Raw genomic sequence first — 16,581 nt, 5'->3', positions numbered from 1 at the left:
ACAGAGAATTCTTTCCTGGGTGCTGGCTGGTGAGTCATGCCCACATGCTCAGGGTTTAACTGATCGCCATATTTGGGGTCGGGAAGGAATTTTCCTCCAGTGCAGATTGGCAGAGGCCATGGAGGTTTTTTGCCTTCCTCTGCAGCATGGGGCACGGGTCACTTGCTGGAGGATTCTCTGCACCTTGAGGTCTTTAAAACCACGATTTGAGAACATCAATAACTCAGGCATAGGTTAGGGGGTTGTTACAGGAGTGGGTGGGTGAGATTCTGTGGCCTGCATTGTGCAGGAGGTCAGACTAGATGATCATAATGGTCCCTTCTGACCTTAAAGTCTATGAGTCTGAGACTCTTTTCTAGAATGTAACAGTACATTCTGCACCTCTAATGAACAACTTTTCTCTAGCCCTCCCACAGTCTTATTCCCCACACAGTTAAATGAAGGGATTGAAGATCTGGACGATAGACCATCCTTGTCTGTTGCGACAAGTGTGGTGGCAGTTGCAGAGGCTCCATTAATCCTTTTGGCAGGTGAATCAAGTCCGGATACCATAGTTTTCTCAGTCATGCTGGCACTATTAAAATCACTCTGGCCTTATCCTGTTGTTTGTTTATCACTCTCTGACTGAGGGGAAATGGTTACATTAAGCCCTGACACCAGTGTATCAGAAATGCATCTGATATCGATTCCTTGTCTCTGCCTGCTCTGGAGCAAAATTTTTGACCTTTCCTGTTGCTGCTGGAGGCAAACAAGTATATTATCAGATTCCCCCATAAACTGGAGAGGTGTGTTATTACTACTTCCTTCACAGACCATTTGTGCATTTGACATGTTAATCTGCAAGCGTGTTTTGTTCCCCCATGTGACACAGTGTAAAACCCTTCTTTGGACAGCAGAGGATTAAAGAGCAATTCTGGTCACAGGAGGCTTCACCCCTCCGCCCTTGCCGAGCATGCTCCAACTGGAGGTGGGGTTGAAAGGGGAGCCAACCAGCCAGGTGGCTCAGTTGGGCCAGACAGGGTAGGGAGAAGGACCTGGTCTGGGGGCTCTGGACCAGGACATAGCCAGTCCCAGGCTGGGAGAAGGAATGTTTGTCGAGCAGCAGCTCCTACGGGTTGGAGACGGGTAGGCAACCTGCGAACTGGTGCTTATGTGGACACCTTGCAGCCCCCAGTGCAAGAAAAGGGGAGGTAGGAAGTGACCCAGGGAGGCTGACTTGCGGCCTCTCAGGGTGCAAGGCACCAGACAAGTCTCACAGGGCCCTGGGTCAGAACCCGGTGGAGCAGGAGGGTCCAGGTTCCCCTACCTCCCCTTTGGCTGCAATCACTGGATGAAGCGACTGCCAGAGACTGTGACCACTAGGGAGTGGACCAAAAACCCATTCACACACCCCTACACCAATTGATACTGGGTGAATGTCATGTTCTGTACACCATTTCCAAAGCCTCTTTGCCTCCAGGCATAATTTTATAGAATAAGTTTCCCCTCCCTTGTTTGTTCAGATAATGTAGCGCCATCGCATTGTCTGTTACAACCTGAAGTACTTTGTATTAGACTTGAGATAGGAAGGACTTTAGAGCTAGTCTTGTGGCTCTCAGATCTACAATACTGATATGTACATTTTTTTGGGGTGTCCAATAAGCCCTAACATTGTTTTTCAGATGAGCTCCCCAACATAGTGTAGCTGCATCTGAGGTTTGTATCAGGGGGTAGCCGTGTTAGTCTGTATCCACAAAAACAATGAGGAGTCCGGTGGCACCTTAAAGACTAACACATTTATTTGGGCATAAGCTTTTGTGGGTAAAAAACCCCACTTCTTGAGATGCATGGAGTGAAAATTACAGATACAGGCATAAATATAGTGGCACATGAAGAGAAGGGAGTTACCTTAAGGTAACAGCGATAGGGGAGACTTACCTTAAGGTAACTCCCTTCTCTTCATGTGCCAGCATATTTATGCCTGCATCTGTAATTTTCACTCCATGCATCTCAAGAAGTGGGGTTTTTTACCCACAAAAGCTTATGCCCAAATAAATCTGTTAGTTCTTAAGGTGCCACCAGACTCCTCCGTTGTTTTTCTGAGGTTTGTGTTACTGATGGTGGAGGAGAATTAAGAAGTGTTCCTTTCATTGCATTTTTGAGTGTCTGTCCCCCACATGAGTGACATTAACACCTGCTGTGGAATTACTATTTTGTGATGCATGCTATGCAAACCTGGTCTGTAACTTGTTCCTAACCAGTGCTGGAGATATCTCAGCTGAAGATGAGCATAAGGTGGCACTGCTGTGTTTGACAGACCCAGGAACTGAAGAAAAAGGGGAACTGACTGCTATAGAAACTGGAGGATTATATATTTTATATATATCTCCTGTGGGAGAAAACCTCTTTCCACAGTAGACTCTACTATGGCCCCTGTAAAGCAGACCCTTTGAAAAAGGTTTAAACACAAGTTTTTCCATTTTATTTCTAATCCCAGACTGGTAAAGAGAGAACATATTTGATTTACATGTACACCTCTACCCTGATATAACGCGACCCGATATAATACAAATTTGGATATAACATGGTAAAGCAGTGCTCGGGGAGCCTGTGCACTCCAGCGGATCAAAGCAAGTTTGATATAACGTGGTTTCACCTATAAGGCGGTAAGATTTTTTGGCTTCCAAGGACAGCGTTATATCGAGGTAGAGATGTATTAGAATGTCTTCCCTGGATGATGCTTTTATTACCCAGTCATCTAGGAATGGGTACGCATACATACTCTGCCTTTTTATGTACACTGCCACTACCAACAGGCATTTTGTAAACAGCTGAGGAGCTATGGATAAAGAAAAAAGGAGGACCTTGTACTGAAAATGGACCTCTCATACCATGAAAAGGAGGTATTTCAGATGATACTGTTTTACGGAAACACTCATCTTTTAAATCCAAAGCAGCAACCTCATCCCCAAGACAAAGTGAAAGGATTATAGAAGTTCTCTCTAATATCCAGAAACAAAATTTCTTTATATAAATATTTCATTAGAAAATGCAAGTATAAACCCTCCCTCTGTGATCTTGCAGAACTGTCTCTATCGCTCCTAACTGCACCAAAGATCAAACCTTGTTCTTTAACAAAATGAGATGACTTTGATCTCTGCCCAGAGATGAAATGGGTGAGTTGTTGGGGGCAAGGGTCTTGATTTGAATTGTGTAACCATATGCAATAACTTCCAGGATCCACCTGTCTGATATTAACTCCTAGTGATAAAAACGGGACAAACAATCCCCAAATATCTGTGTGCGCTGGATCAGACAACTGAATGTCCTCCTGGTACAGAACTGGTGAAGGTCTAGTCCCATGCATAGACCCTTCTTGATAAGGTGCAGGAGATGGCCACTGGGATCAGGGCCGGCTCCAGGGCTTTTGCCGCCCCAAGCAGCAAAAGAAAAAAAGCCGCGATCGCAATCTGCGGCAGCTCTACCACCGTCGCTTCATTCTTCGGCGGCAGGTCCTTCGCTCTGAGAGGGAGTGAGGGACCTGCTGCCGAATTGCTGAAGAGCCAGACTTGCCTCCCCTCTCCGTTGGCCGCCCCAAGCACCTGCTTGCTGAGCTGGTGCCTGGAGCCGACCCTGACTGGGATCATCTAACACTGTGGGGGTAACATGCCGTTCAGGCCAAAAAAAGATTGATGGATTTGGTTGGAAATACTTTTGTGCATCTGGATCCAGGGGGTATGAATGAAACTGTCTAACATTTTTCTCTGAATCCACTAGCATCTTGCTTTTAGCCCGTTCTCCAAGTCAGACGGGGCCTTCTGACCGCCAGTGTTTTCTCCTAGATGGGTGCAGCCTGAATGGGCTGCCTGGGTCCCAAGAGATACAAAATAAAATGGAGACCCCACTGCCTGGGCCCAGAGAGGTTCCCCCAGTAGAGGCAATTCGGCCGAGTGACTGATGCACAAATGGTTTATCCTTTTCCATAGGGTGCGCTGGTCCGGGGCTTGAGCCCGGGGCTTCCTGGTAAACGCTCTTCGGCCACAGCAGTAGCGCCGCCGCCAGCTCGGTCAGCGCCAGTCCCACCGCCGTGCCGCTAGCAGCGCGTCCCGCGGGGCTGGGCGCTCTCCGGGCTGGGGCTGGCTGGCCACACGGGGCGCAACGCGAGGAGCCGGCCGAGTCCCAGAGGCGGCGAGGCTGGGAGAGGAGGGGTCACCCCGGGCGGGGGACGGTGCCGGGGCCGAGTGCCCCGGGGACACAGCGCCAGGGGCCGCACGCTGGCTCCCCCAGGCCGGGTCCGAGCGCTCAGCGCCGGCCGGCCGCAGGAAGTACCAGCCCAGCCAGACCTCCCATGACCCCACTGCCATGGCAACAGCCAGAGCTAACGTGCGCAGCGCGGGGCGGAAGTGCCGCGGCTCGCGGTGACGCCAGCTCTGTGCGGGGCGGAAGTGCGGCGCTTTGCGACCTGCGTCCCGCAGTACCTCTTCCTACCCACGTGTGCTGGCCGGGCGGGGAGCCGGGCTGGGCGCACGGCGGAGGTGAGGGGCCTGGGGGCTGGTTTCTCCTCCGGCTTGCCGCGGTGTCTGGGGACAGCCTGTCCCCGACGGGCTCTGCTGGCTTCGCCCTGCCGCGGGGAGGATGAAGTAGCCTTGGGCTACTGTGAGGGAGCCGGACTTCCTGGTCCCCGCCGGGGTGGAGTCGGGGCCTGGTTGGGGTGACCAGACAGCAAATGTGAAAAAGACCCAAAAATCAGGACTGTCCCTAAAAAATCGGGACATCTGGTCACCCTAGGCCTGGTCCTGGTCCCGGTCCCATCTCTGACTAAAGCATCCTTGGCAGGCTTGTGCTGTCTATTAAGTGCCAGTTTCCCAGGTAGCTCGTCCCGCAGGACCTGGCTGGCCCCGTAGCCTGTGCGATCATATGCCAAGGGGACCAAGCCTGAGCCTAGCTCGTGTCTCCCCTGCAGCAGCTTCCTGGAGTGGCCAATGGCAGAGGAGGATTTGTTCCGGAGCGACCACCCTGTGAGCGCCAGTGAGGATGAGGTAGGAGAGGCTCTTGTGCCCCAGCACTGGGGCAGTGACCTCAAGGCATGGCTGCGTTTGGTAGTTTACCCCGAGTGCATGCCAGGCTGTTGCTGACAGGAGGGCTCAGGTCTCCCACGGGGGGAGCGTTGTCCTGCCCTGGGGGGTAAATACAGTGAGCTCTATTGTCTTCTCTTGTGTTGTAGTAAAATTAGTGAGGTAGAATGGGGCAGGTAGCGAGACAGCCTGGGAGGCCAGGTCATCGGGGGTGTATGAAGGTGGCAGTGTAGTGGAGGGAGGTCCCGGGGAGGACTTGAGAGGCAGTGGGAGCAAGACATGTGGTGGTGGTGGGGCCTCAGGCTGAGCTGACATTTGTGTTTGGTGACGTGGGCACTGTGCCAGAGGTGGGCACTGTGGGCACTCTGCTCCAGGGATCAGGCCTGTAACTGAAGGCCAGCCTGCTGCCCCCCTTGCAGACCTGCTGTAGGAGCAGGGCAGAGCCTCTCTGGTGACTGAAGGGACTCCTCGTGGCTAGGTGCCGAAGGGCTGTGCCAGTGCGGGCTGCATTAATTTTGTCTCCTGTGTGCCAGGGGGATGGCAATGAGGAGAGGCGGCATAGTCAGCTCTTGGAGGCCATCAGCTCCCTCACTGGAAGGAAGCGGTGAGTGTCGGGGTCACGCTTGCTCATCACCCGGAGGCTCTTAGACATTCGTGTCTAGGCTGCTATGGCTCCCACGCTGTGCTCAGGGCAAGTGTGGCAGCAGCGAAGGCCCCTAGGCCCCTGGGTTGTCTGGGAGGCAGCTTGCCCCACATGCCCCCATCACAACCATAGACCAAGAGGGTCAGAAGGGACCGCAAGGGTCATAAAGTCTACCCCCCTGCTAAGATGCAGGTATGGCCTCCTCTCAGTGGTGCAGGAACTGGGGGGATCGCCACATTGCCAGGGCCCTCCCACTTTTTGAAAGTTGAGGGACCTGGCATGTCCACTTTTCACTGAGGCAGACCTCACCCCATTCCCCTCCCCCCCCCCTTCTCGCCCCCCAAGGCCCCACTGCCCTGGCCAGGTCAGCGTGGAGCCGAGCCAAGAAGTCCGGCAGTTGAGGGGAGCTGTGGTGGACCCTCCAGTTGCCTGAGTTGCAGGAGGTCTGAGAGCAGCCCCAGGCCCATGTCCCCGCCTAGCTCAGGGCAGATGGAGAGTCCGCATCTACGTGCCAGCTCCCCACAGCTGCCCGCATGGCTCTTGTCGACCTGGCTCTGGCTGGAGGCCTCAGAGCTGCAGCCCGCCCATGGTAAGAGCTGTGCGGGCAGCTGTGAGGAGCTGTGGAGTCGCGGGCTGGGCGGGGACACAGGCTAGGGGCCTCCCCGCACCGCAGGCAGGTGGAGGGTCTACCACGTCTCCCCACAGCTGCCTGCCCAACTCTTATCATGGGCAGGCTGCGGCTCCGAGGCATGCCCCCCGGCCAGAAGGCAGATGTGGGGAGCCTGGGTCCCTCCACCTGCCCTGGGCAGGGGGCCCAGGACACAGGCAGAGGGCTTCTTTTGCCCCCCGCCCTCCCCCCAGGCAGTAGGAGGGGGCTCTCCGGCCCGTTCAGGCTTCCAGCTTGGCCAGGGGCGGGGCTACGGGGGGCCCCCGGGCTAAGTTCTCTCTAAGTTGCATGGCTGCACAGCAGACTATCAAGGGCCGCGCCAGGGAGAGAGGTGCCCCTCCCCGGGCTGCTGTGGTGACAGAGGGCTGGGGGGAGTCCTCTCTCCCTTGGGGCAGCTTGCACCCCAAACCCTTCATCCTCAGCCCCACCCCAGAGCCTGCACCCCCAGCCAGAGCCCTCACCTCCCCACATCCCAACCCTCTGCCACAGCCCTGAGCCCCCCTCCCACACTCCGAACCCCTTATCCCGGGCCCCACCCCAGAGCCTTCATCCTCAGCCGGAGCCCTCACCCCCCAGATCCCAATTCTCTGTCCGAGCCCTGAGCCCCTTCCCACACTCTGAACCCCGCGGCACCATCCCCGCCACACATCACCTCCATATTGGTGCACATAACAAAATTAATTCTGCACATGGATGTAAAAAATTAGAGGGAACATTGTGCTCACCTCCCCCTCCCCCATCCCACATTCTCTCACACTTTCGGGAGGGCTGTGGCGCACTTGGCTCCTCTACGTTTGGACTGCTTGTCGCGACCAGGAGTGGGGGCATTGCATGGGCAGGGGTGCTGGTGGACTGCACACAAGGGGTCCCCATATATTCTGCCTCCTCTCTTCTAGGGGGAAGCTGGCTGAACGCACAGAAGCGAGCTTGCAGGTGTCCGAGTTCAACCTCAGCTGCGAAGGTGTGTTCCTTCTGGTGGGGGAGAAGATGGGATGGGATGAGCCTTTCTCCAAACTGTTTCTACAGCTCTCAGGCAGGGGACCCTGCTTAACTGGGTCACTTCATCCTTACTCCAAGGTGGTGGTGTGGGAAGCTGCCTGCAATGGGCTGCGTAGGGGGAGGGCGCAGGAACCCAGCAGATGGTTCCCTGTTGGCGCCCTCTGCTGGGAGCTGTGTGACATCCTGCCTGCATTGACTGCACTGGTTCCTGCAGGTGCCGGGGAGAAGCTGGTCCTGCCTGAGCTGCTGGGGTCCATCCGGGCCTCGTCCTCCCTGGGCATTGTGAAGAAGCAATTGAATAGAGTCAAGCAGAAAAAGTCCGTGGAGCTGCCACTCAGCAAAGAAGAGTCAGAGCGGGTAAGAGTCTGTTTGTCCGTCCATCCCGGCTGAGCCAGTAGTGCCTGAGGTGTTGGGGGTAGGTCAAGGGCAGAGCAGGGTGGGAGTGAGTTGGGAGTGAGCAGGGGGCAGCCATGGAGATAAGCAGTGATGGTTGGTCTCAGTCCTGTGTGGCTGAGCTGAGTGCCTCTCCCCATCTGGGTTACTTGCTGGGTTTCCTTGCTATCCAGACCTTGGCGCCTGGTGTCATCGCAGACCTGGGGCCTATTCTGTCCTCTCAGACTCTCTCTTGTTACTGCAGGTTGTGAGGGAAGCTGCCTACAATAAGACCTCGAAGGCTGTTGCCAAGTGGGAGCAGGTGGTTCTGCAGAACCGACGAGCAGAGCAGTTGGTTTTCCCCCTGAAGCAGGAGCAGATGAGGGTTGCACCCATCGAGGAGGTGTTGACCAGCTGGAAGGTGGGTGCTGTTGCATGGCGTCGGGGGAGGAGGGGTGTCAGCACCAGCACAGGTGTCTATGCCCCTTTGGGGGTGGTTTGTGCCTGATCCCAACCCTGAGGGCACTGGTGGAGCAGGAGCGCATCAGGCTTCTGAGCACTGGGCGAGCCCAGGGCCAGCCTTGCTGTGGCAGACAGGCCTGAACTTCACACCAGCCAGTTGAGAGACACGGTGAGAACGAGGGGCAGTGCCAGCTCCGGCATGCGGGGTGTGTATGTCTGTGCTTTTATGCTAGCTCAGCGGGGCCATGGCAAGCCATGCAGCTTCCGGGGGAAGGTTCAGTGTGAGGCTGGGCACACACACAGCTGGGCTACTTGGAGCTGACCTCCCCATGTTCTGCCCCGCGTTCCACACTGGTAGCTGATGCACAGCACTTTGCAGTGCAGACAGGCGTGCACGGTGAAGGTTGGGGGCCAGTGGTGTGTGGCCATCCCAAGCTCTGCTGGCTTACTCTCTGCCCCCTAAATCTGAGTAGTCTCCTTCTCAACCTTCCCAGGGCCAAATAGATTCCAAACTGTCCGGGGCCTCACTCAGGAAGGAGGGAGCAGGTCAGAGCTGTCCTTTCTCTCTGCAGCTCCCTTCTCTTCCTGATAAGTTCCTGACCTCAACCCAGGGTCCTGACACCACAGTCTCAGCTGAATACTGCTCAGCTGCTCTCAGCACCTGCTGGGATGGGACAGGGAAGTGGGAGGGGGCTGCCTTGTTACAGTCTGCAGCCCCCCAGCTCTGCCTTCTTCCCACCCCAGCAAGACCCTCTCCCTAACAAGATTTCCACTCTTTCCCTCAAGTTCTGCAGTGCTGGAGCTGTCCAGTGACAAGGGACCCTTCCACTGGGGTGGGGTCCTCTTCCCCCAAACTGCGAGACCATTGCAGCCTTTCCACAAACATTCCCCCTGTGCAGAGTGCAAGTTGGGGCAGCACTGGTCCCCGGTGAGGCAGGAGACTGCTCCAGCAGTCCCAGTCCCTAGTGAGGTAAATGCATGGGGAACCCATAGCCAGCTGTGTGTAAGGCTCAGCACCAGGGCCTAACGGCCTCCAGTCCAGAGGGAAGCACGTGCTGTGACTGCCCTGCCAGCAGTGCAAGGGCTGAAGGGGTTCTCTGGGCCTGGCCTCGCCGAGCAGTCCAAGGGAAATGCAAAGGCTTCGCTGACCACTGCACGCTTGCTTGTAAAATTCTCCCCCCAAAGAAGGACGCTTAGGACTGTAAAAGTGAGAGCTGAGAAATGGGTCTGTGCTGTGCACGGAGAGTCTGGCTCTCTGGGGCACCCACAACAGGAGACCCAGGTAGGTCCCAGTGCTGTGATGGGCTCTGAGGAGCCTCTTTCAGATGAGGTGGGAAATCAGCCTTTCGCTCCCCCAGGGTCCCAGGGCTTTCTCTTGGGGGGGGAATCACCCGAGAGTCCTCTCTAGACACTGCCACAGGGAATCCCTCCCATTCAGTCCCCACATTTCCCCTGTGGTTTTGGTTGGCTTTGGCTGCTTCTTGTCCTGAGCAGCTGTGCATGTTAGGCAGCGGCTGCGTAGTGCCACAGAGATGGCTGTGTTCTGGTGCTGGCTGTTGGCTGAGATGAAAGGTGTCCTCTGGATTCTGAGCACACATGCCTGGGTGGCTGACAAAGGGCTGTCAGATGGACATTCTGCATCCCATCTCCCCCCGTGTTCCCTGGGGCGCAGGGGCTTCCTCTGGGGCACTGGCTGGGGAGTGTTGGAGGGCGGGGGGTTGGACTGGGGACTGAGCCAGGGTTGCTGGGTTTTGTCATTCACCTCTGCCTCTCTGACCATGGCCAAGACTAGCCTTCAGGGCGCTGCTGGGCAGTGCCCTGTGTTGATAGTGGAGGCTTTCTAGCTGTGCCTGGTATTCTGGGGGTGCCCACCCCATGTGCTGGCTGGGGGTGGCTGGTCCACGCACCAGGCCTGGCTTGGTTTCAGCCCCGGGCTGATGTTGAATTTTCACCAAAAGCCTTGTGAAAGCGGCAGGTTCTTGCTGTTGTGCCCCCTTTGCCCCAGCAGACTGGCCTCAGGAAGTCCCCAGACCCAAGTCCCCACCCACCTAACCCCCACCACCTGGGGGTCCCGATCCTGCACCCTGAAATCCCCACAATAGTGGGGACCAGATAGGGCAAAAGGATAGGGGCAGTTAATGGGGATGTCTCCCTGACCCTTCCGTGGAAATTGCCCAGTGATCTATAGTACACTTGTCTGGGTGCCCCCTCCTCACCCCCGGAGCCTTGGGTTCAATTGGTGTGTGTCCCCCCCCTCCCCCCCTTGTGTCCTCCCCATCCCCTCCCAGGAGCTATGGTGAAATGGCCCCCACTCCTTTGGGTTATTTTGAGGGTGAGGAGCTGGCTGAGGCTGGGGGCTCCCATGTGACTAGCAGCCCTCACTGAGGTGGGGCGTCACCTGAGCCCTCACTGAGGTGGGGCTGCTAAGACTGGCTGGTGGCTCCCCTTACTAATCTTGGGGCCCGCAGGAAGAAGGGAATCCCTCCCTCCCTCTGGGCCTGTGAGGGGGAGTGGGTGGGATGGCCAGAGCCCATGGTCGGGGAGATCCCAATGAGGTTGCCCTGGCACACCTTGTATGTGCTCACTTGCTGCCTTCCTTGTCCCGAAGACCCGAACGCCGCTGGAGCAGGAGATCTTCAGTCTTCTCCATAAGACGCAGCAGCCGGTGACGGACCCGCTGCTGACGCCTCTGGAAGAGGCCTCGCTGCGGGCGATGAGCCTGGAGGAGGTGAGTGGGCCATGCCCTCCCTGTCCGTGCCCCCCTGGGGTGCAAGCCCCCCTTGAAGCTGGCCGTCACCCTGTGCTGTGTGTTTCAGGCTCAGCTGCGCCGGGCAGAGCTGCAGAAGGCCCGTGCCCTGCAGTCCTACTATGAGGCCAAGGCCCGACGAGAGAAGAAGATCAAGAGCAAGAAGTAAGGAGCCGGCCATGCAGGTGTTAGTGTGTGGGGAGGTTGGGGGGCCTGCTAGGAGCCCTGGGTTCCACTTGCCCTGGAGCTCAGGTGCGGGGCGGGTTAGAGATGAGCCAGTGTGAGCTCTCTCACTTCCTGCTGTGGGAGGGCAGCTCGGCTGGCGCCTTCACCTTCTGGCTGCTCTGCTCTCACTGCGCAGGTACCACCGAGTGCTGCAGAAGGGCATGAGTCGCAAGGCCCTGAAAGAGTTTGAGGTGCTGCGGAAGCTAGACCCCGAGGCTGCCCTGACAAAGCTGGAGGACATGGAGAGAAGCAGGATTGAGGTGATGCCTCGGGGACTTTCTGCACCCTGAGATTCCCCAGCCCCCCAGAGAAGCCCTTGCTGATGCCTCTCTTTGCTTTCTTCCCTCCCCAGGAGAGGATGAGCCTCAAGCACCAGAACAAGGGGAAATGGGCCCGCTCCAGAGCCATTATGGCCAAGTACAACTTGGAGGTGAGGAGCTGTTGGGGGAAGGGTGGCTCTGTGTTGGGGGCAGTGTGGGGGCTTTTCTGGGCCTGGCTGTGAATGTGTTCCCATGTCCCTGCAGGCCCGCAAGGCCATGCAGGAGCAGCTGGCCAGGAACAAGGAGCTGACCCAGAAAGTGCCTATGGAGCCAGAGGGCGAAGAGGAGGGCGACGTGGCTGGGGAAGGCCTCCTCCCGGACTCCATCAATGAGGTGCAGCCCAGCATGGACGGAGCCAACCCTTGGATGTTGGGGAAACCCAGCAGTGAAGCAAAGGACTCTGGGATGCAGGAGGATCCCAAGGACCCCAGAGAGTCTGTTGCCCCAGAGGATGCTGGGAATGAGGGAGAGGAGGTGTCAGAGGAGGAGATCTTGTTACAAGACTTTGAGCAAAGACGATGTACACGGCAACAAGCGGGGAGCCCAGAGCCCAAGGGTGAGCAGGCTGGGGCCAGATGTCGGGAGCCCGGAGCCCCATTGTGGGCACGCCGGGACCTGATGTCGGGAGAGTGGGCAGGCCCAGGGCTGGATGTCGGGGGAGGAGGTTGGGGGGGGGGGGGCGGAGTCCCTGTGGGGGTGGGGGGGGCAGGCCCTGGGCCTGATGTGATGGGAGGACAGGAGTCAGGTTTGGAGCCGCCTACCACCATCTGTCAGGAGCTGGTTGGGCTGGAAGAGAGGCTGTGTGAATCCCTTGCCACCCTGCTGCTCTGGGAGGAGCAGCATCTCTCACCCATCAGCCTGCTGGGCCCCCCCCATGCCATCCTTGGGGCCTGTTATACCCACAACGGGTAGTAGTGTCCTTCACCCAGTGCTCTCTGCAGGTGCTGGCGAAGCGGAGGAGGAACACTTGTTTGTAGAGCTGCTGTCAAATGTGCAGACGGATCCTGGAGTGGAACAACCTGCCCAGGGGCTGGAGGGGCCGCTGCTGTCCGAGCAGCTGGGCAGGCGGTGCACGCTGGAGGAGATAGATGCTTTGGGCCAGGAGGAGGGGGCAGAAGAGCAGGAGCGGCCCTGGCCCACCGGGACACTGGAGGAGTCAGAGGAAGAGGGCAGTGCTGGGGGTGGCCACACGGCCAAGAAGGCACCTAAGCAGAAGATGATCAATCTGCAGGCGGTCCTGGCTGGGGAGTCGCACGTGATCCAGTGTCCTGCCCAGCCGGTCTCTGTGCAGGATGAGGTGAGCTGGGCTCCGTGCTGCCTGCTGCTATAAGGAGTGGGGAGAGGGGAGGAGGTGCTATGGGTGCTGATCTCTGTCTTAGTGAGGGAGCCAGGTGGGTGCCCTGGGTCTGATCTCTGTCTCAGGCAGGGGGAGAGGGGCAGGCAGATGCCATGGGTGCTGGTCTCTGTCTTGGGAAGGGAGGTAGGCGGGTGCCATGGGTGCTTATCTCTCTCTGGCAGGAGGAGGAGGCTGCAGACCAGAGGCTGGTGATCAAGGAGGCCTTTGCGGGGGATGACATCATTGCTGACTTCCTGCAAGAGAAGCGCAAGGTGGAGCAGGCGGGGAAGCCGCAGGCCATGGATCTGGTTCTACCCGGATGGGGCGAGTGGGGTGGCACGGGGCTGCGGCCTAGTGCCAGGAAGAGGAAGCGGTACGTACAGGCAAGACCAGGGCATGGGGGGATGTCTCGCCCCTCACTGGAGCCTTGCAGCCTAATCTGTCTCTTTGTCTCTCAGGTTCCTCATCAAGCCGGTGTCGGGGCCACCGAGGAGAGATCAGCACCTGCCCCATGTCATCATTAGCCAGCAGCGCAACATCCTGGCTGCAGCACACCAGGTAAGGGGAACCCTGACTGCCCTGGTGGCAGGTCCTGGAGAGGTTAGTTTCTCCCTGATGAGTCCCTGGATAGGAAGGAGTTGTTCGGCCCTCAGACAGACCAAAGGGCACTGCGGGGACAACTAGAACCACAGTGGCTCCAGTGCACAGGCTTAGAGTAGGCTGGGCAGGCACTCTGGCCAGCAAGGAGGCTGTTTCAGGAATCACTTCCCTCCCAGGACCAGTCGCACCAAACCTCCATGAGCCCTGGCCTCAGCTGACTGTGTACGGGGTGCCAGGGTTCCAGCTGCAGCAGGCAGGAGCAGCACTGACACCACAGCTTCCCTGCAGCAGCCAGCATCACAGCTGGGCTCTCCTCTGCTTCGGGGCTGAGTCCCCACCAGCCCTGAATACTGGGGTAGTGGGGGCCTGGAGCGAAGATCCAACCTATGTGGAGCCCAGCGCAGGCAGCTCTCCCTCTAGTGTGGGTCTCTAGTGACCCCCTTAGCATGCCCTGGCTGCCCTAGCGAGACCAGCCATGCCCAGTCTGGTGCCAGGACAGGGTGCTGACCCTGTCTGTATCTCCCCCTCTGGCAGGTCAATGAGGTCCCTTTCCCCTTCGACCGCCGCCAGCAGTTTGAGCGGAGCATCCGGGCGCCAGTGGGGCCCACGTGGAACACACAGCGAGCCTTCCAGAAGCTGACAGCCCCCCGCATCCTCACCCAGCCAGGCCACATCATCCAGCCCATATCTGCTGAGGACGCTAGCCCCCAGAGCACCATGCCCACCCGCAGAGGGAGCGCTGCCCTGGTGCCCACACCTCAGCATTCCAGGCACCACCAGCGCCCCCACAAGAAGGCTCGCTAGGCCAGAGGGGTCATGCTGCCCATGGCAGCGCAGAGACTGAGGGTGACTGTGAAGTGTGTGGCCAGGCCCTGGCAGGGCTAGGAGCTGCTGGGTGAGCAAGTGGGCCAGGCTGGCCCTAGGTAAGGGCAGAGGACACTGTGCCATGCTCCTGCCCCAGAGGCAGGGGCACTGTCCTGCACCCACACAGTGGCCTGCATTCATCTGGAACCAAGCTCCTTCCCCAATAAATGCCCTGGCTGTAGGCTCCTCTGTGCAGTTTCTGCGCCTCGCCCCCACCCCTGGGCCCTTCCAGGCAGGCTGCAGGGGGGGCGGGAGTTGAACTAGTCTGTTGTAGGAGAGCAGAGCTTGGCTGCTAGCAGCAAGGCTGTCCCACCCAATGCTGCTCCCTCCGTCCCCAAGTGAGGGCCAGGTCTGGCTGGGCTCACCTGTTCTAGCTGATGTTGTGTTACACCCCATCCCTGCAGATAGGACAGTTGGATTTTCCGGGGGGAGCAGAGCAGGAATACTAGGGGAAGGGTGGGCAGTCCCTCCTGGTATGGAGGCAGGCTAGGATTTGGGAATGGAGACAGGGTGCTCTGGCTCATTTGATAACCTGGGTGCAAGCAAATAATATGCATGTGAATACAGCTAAATGTACATGTGCACAGCTGGGAACAGAGTGTGTCGCCCATATGCACAAGGTGGGCCACTCTGTCCTGGGAAGCAGAGACTCTGAAAAAGGTTTGGGAGTCATGGTGGATAATCAGCTGAACATGAGCTCCCCATATGTGGCCAAAAAAGCGAATGCAATGCTGGGATGCATGAAGTGGGAATCTCGACTGGGAGCAGAGAGGTTATTTTACCTGGCACTGGCGCGCTGGCTACTGGAATCCTGTGTCCAGTTCTGGTCCCCACAACTCCAGCAGGACTGTGATCAGTTGGAAAGGGGTCAGAGAAGAGCCATGAGAACGATTAAAGGATTAGAAAACCTGATGTGCAGTGACAAGCTCCAAGAGCTCAGTCTGTTTAGCTTCACACAGAGAAGCCAAAGGTGTGACTTGATCATAACCGATAAGTACTGTACACGGGGACCAAATCTTTGATAGTGGGCTCTCCAGGTTAGCACACCAGTATAGCACGATGCAGTGGCTGGAAGCTGAAGCTAGACCAGAGGTGAGCAAGCTACGGCCCACGGGCCACATACGGCCTGCGGGACCACCATCCTACCCAGCCCTTTAGCTCCCAGCCCCTCCCCCACTTTCCTCCCTCCCCTGCAGCCACGCCACCGTGCAGGCAGCGTGCTGGGTGGCGTGGTTGCACATTCCTGCCAAGCAGCACAGCAGCATGTCTGGCTCCAGCCGGGCAGCACGGCTGCCAGACATGCTGCTCTGAGGTACCCCCCCTGGGCTGGGGGGTACTGGGGGACAGACAGGGGACAGGGAACAGGGGGCGGTTGGATGGGGCGGAGGTTCTGGGGGCAGTCGGGACGGGGAACGTGTGGGGGGTGAATAAGTGTGGGAGTTTTGGGGCGGGGGTGTGGATAGAGGTCAGGGAACAGGGTTGGATAGGCGTGGGGTCGGGGAGGGGGGCTGTCAAGGGCCGGGGATGTGGATGGGGTCAGGGCAGTCAGGAGACTGGAAGCAGGGGGGTTGGATATGGGGTGGGGTCGCGAGGGGTCCTGGAAGGGGGCAGTTAGGGGACAAGAAGCGAGGGGGGTTGGATGGGTTGGGGGTTTTGACGGGGGCAGTCAGGGGGCAGATAGGGGGCAGGGGCCAGGCTGTTTGGGAAGGCACAGCCTTCACTACCTGGCCCTCCATACAGTTTTGCAACCTCAATGTGACCTTCGGGCCAAAAAGTTTGCCCACCCCTGAGCTAGACTAATTCCGCCTGGAACTAAGGTGTAAATTTTTACTGGTGAGAGTAATTAACCCTTGGAACAATTTACTCAGGGCTGTGGTAGATCCTTCCTCAGTGACCATTTTTAAATCCAGACTGGCTGTGTTTCTAACAGATCTGCTATGGGAATTATCTGGGGGCAGTTCACGGGATGATCACACTGGACCTTTCTGGCCTTAGCCTGTTACTTGGGGCAGGGGGTGGGAGAGGGTACCTCCCCTCTATGCAGCCCAGCCTCCCTGCTCTAACCTTCCACACTGCTGTGCTTACAGCTCCTGTTCAGCCTAGCACTGTCCCACCCACCCTTTCTCATCACAGCACTGCATGTGTCCTGGCTTGCCCTTGAACAGCCAGTGGCCAGGGACTGCAGGGGTGTGGGCGGCAGCTGCCCTGCACTCCTGCATTCCTTGCTGGGGGACTGGAGTGGGTGAAGTGCAGAGCATTCACACACCCCATCTCCTCTTCTCCATCAGAGCTC

The 16,581-nt window shown here is 57.8% G+C and overlaps 1 protein-coding gene across 1 annotated transcript; it reads left to right on the top strand.

Moving 5' to 3' along the window:
- The first annotated feature begins 4,419 nt into the window (after positions 1 to 4,419).
- UTP14A (UTP14A small subunit processome component) lies at positions 4,420 to 14,470 on the top strand. Its single transcript, XM_054039334.1, has 15 exons — positions 4,420 to 4,514; positions 4,943 to 5,018; positions 5,588 to 5,658; positions 7,261 to 7,325; positions 7,578 to 7,720; positions 8,001 to 8,156; positions 10,806 to 10,925; positions 11,014 to 11,108; positions 11,305 to 11,428; positions 11,521 to 11,598; positions 11,693 to 12,044; positions 12,430 to 12,785; positions 13,007 to 13,197; positions 13,283 to 13,382; positions 13,959 to 14,470. The coding sequence occupies exons 2-15, from the start codon at positions 4,962 to 4,964 to the stop codon at positions 14,226 to 14,228; spliced, it is 2,178 nt and encodes a 725-aa protein (XP_053895309.1). The 5' UTR covers positions 4,420 to 4,514; positions 4,943 to 4,961; the 3' UTR covers positions 14,229 to 14,470.
- The last annotated feature ends 2,111 nt before the right edge of the window (positions 14,471 to 16,581 follow it).

Source organism: Malaclemys terrapin, chromosome 9 (assembly GCF_027887155.1).
Source record: "Malaclemys terrapin pileata isolate rMalTer1 chromosome 9, rMalTer1.hap1, whole genome shotgun sequence".
NCBI lineage: Eukaryota > Metazoa > Chordata > Testudines > Emydidae > Malaclemys > Malaclemys terrapin.
Note: the sequence above shows the minus strand (reverse complement) of the source record. Positions and strands in the feature narration are given on the sequence as shown.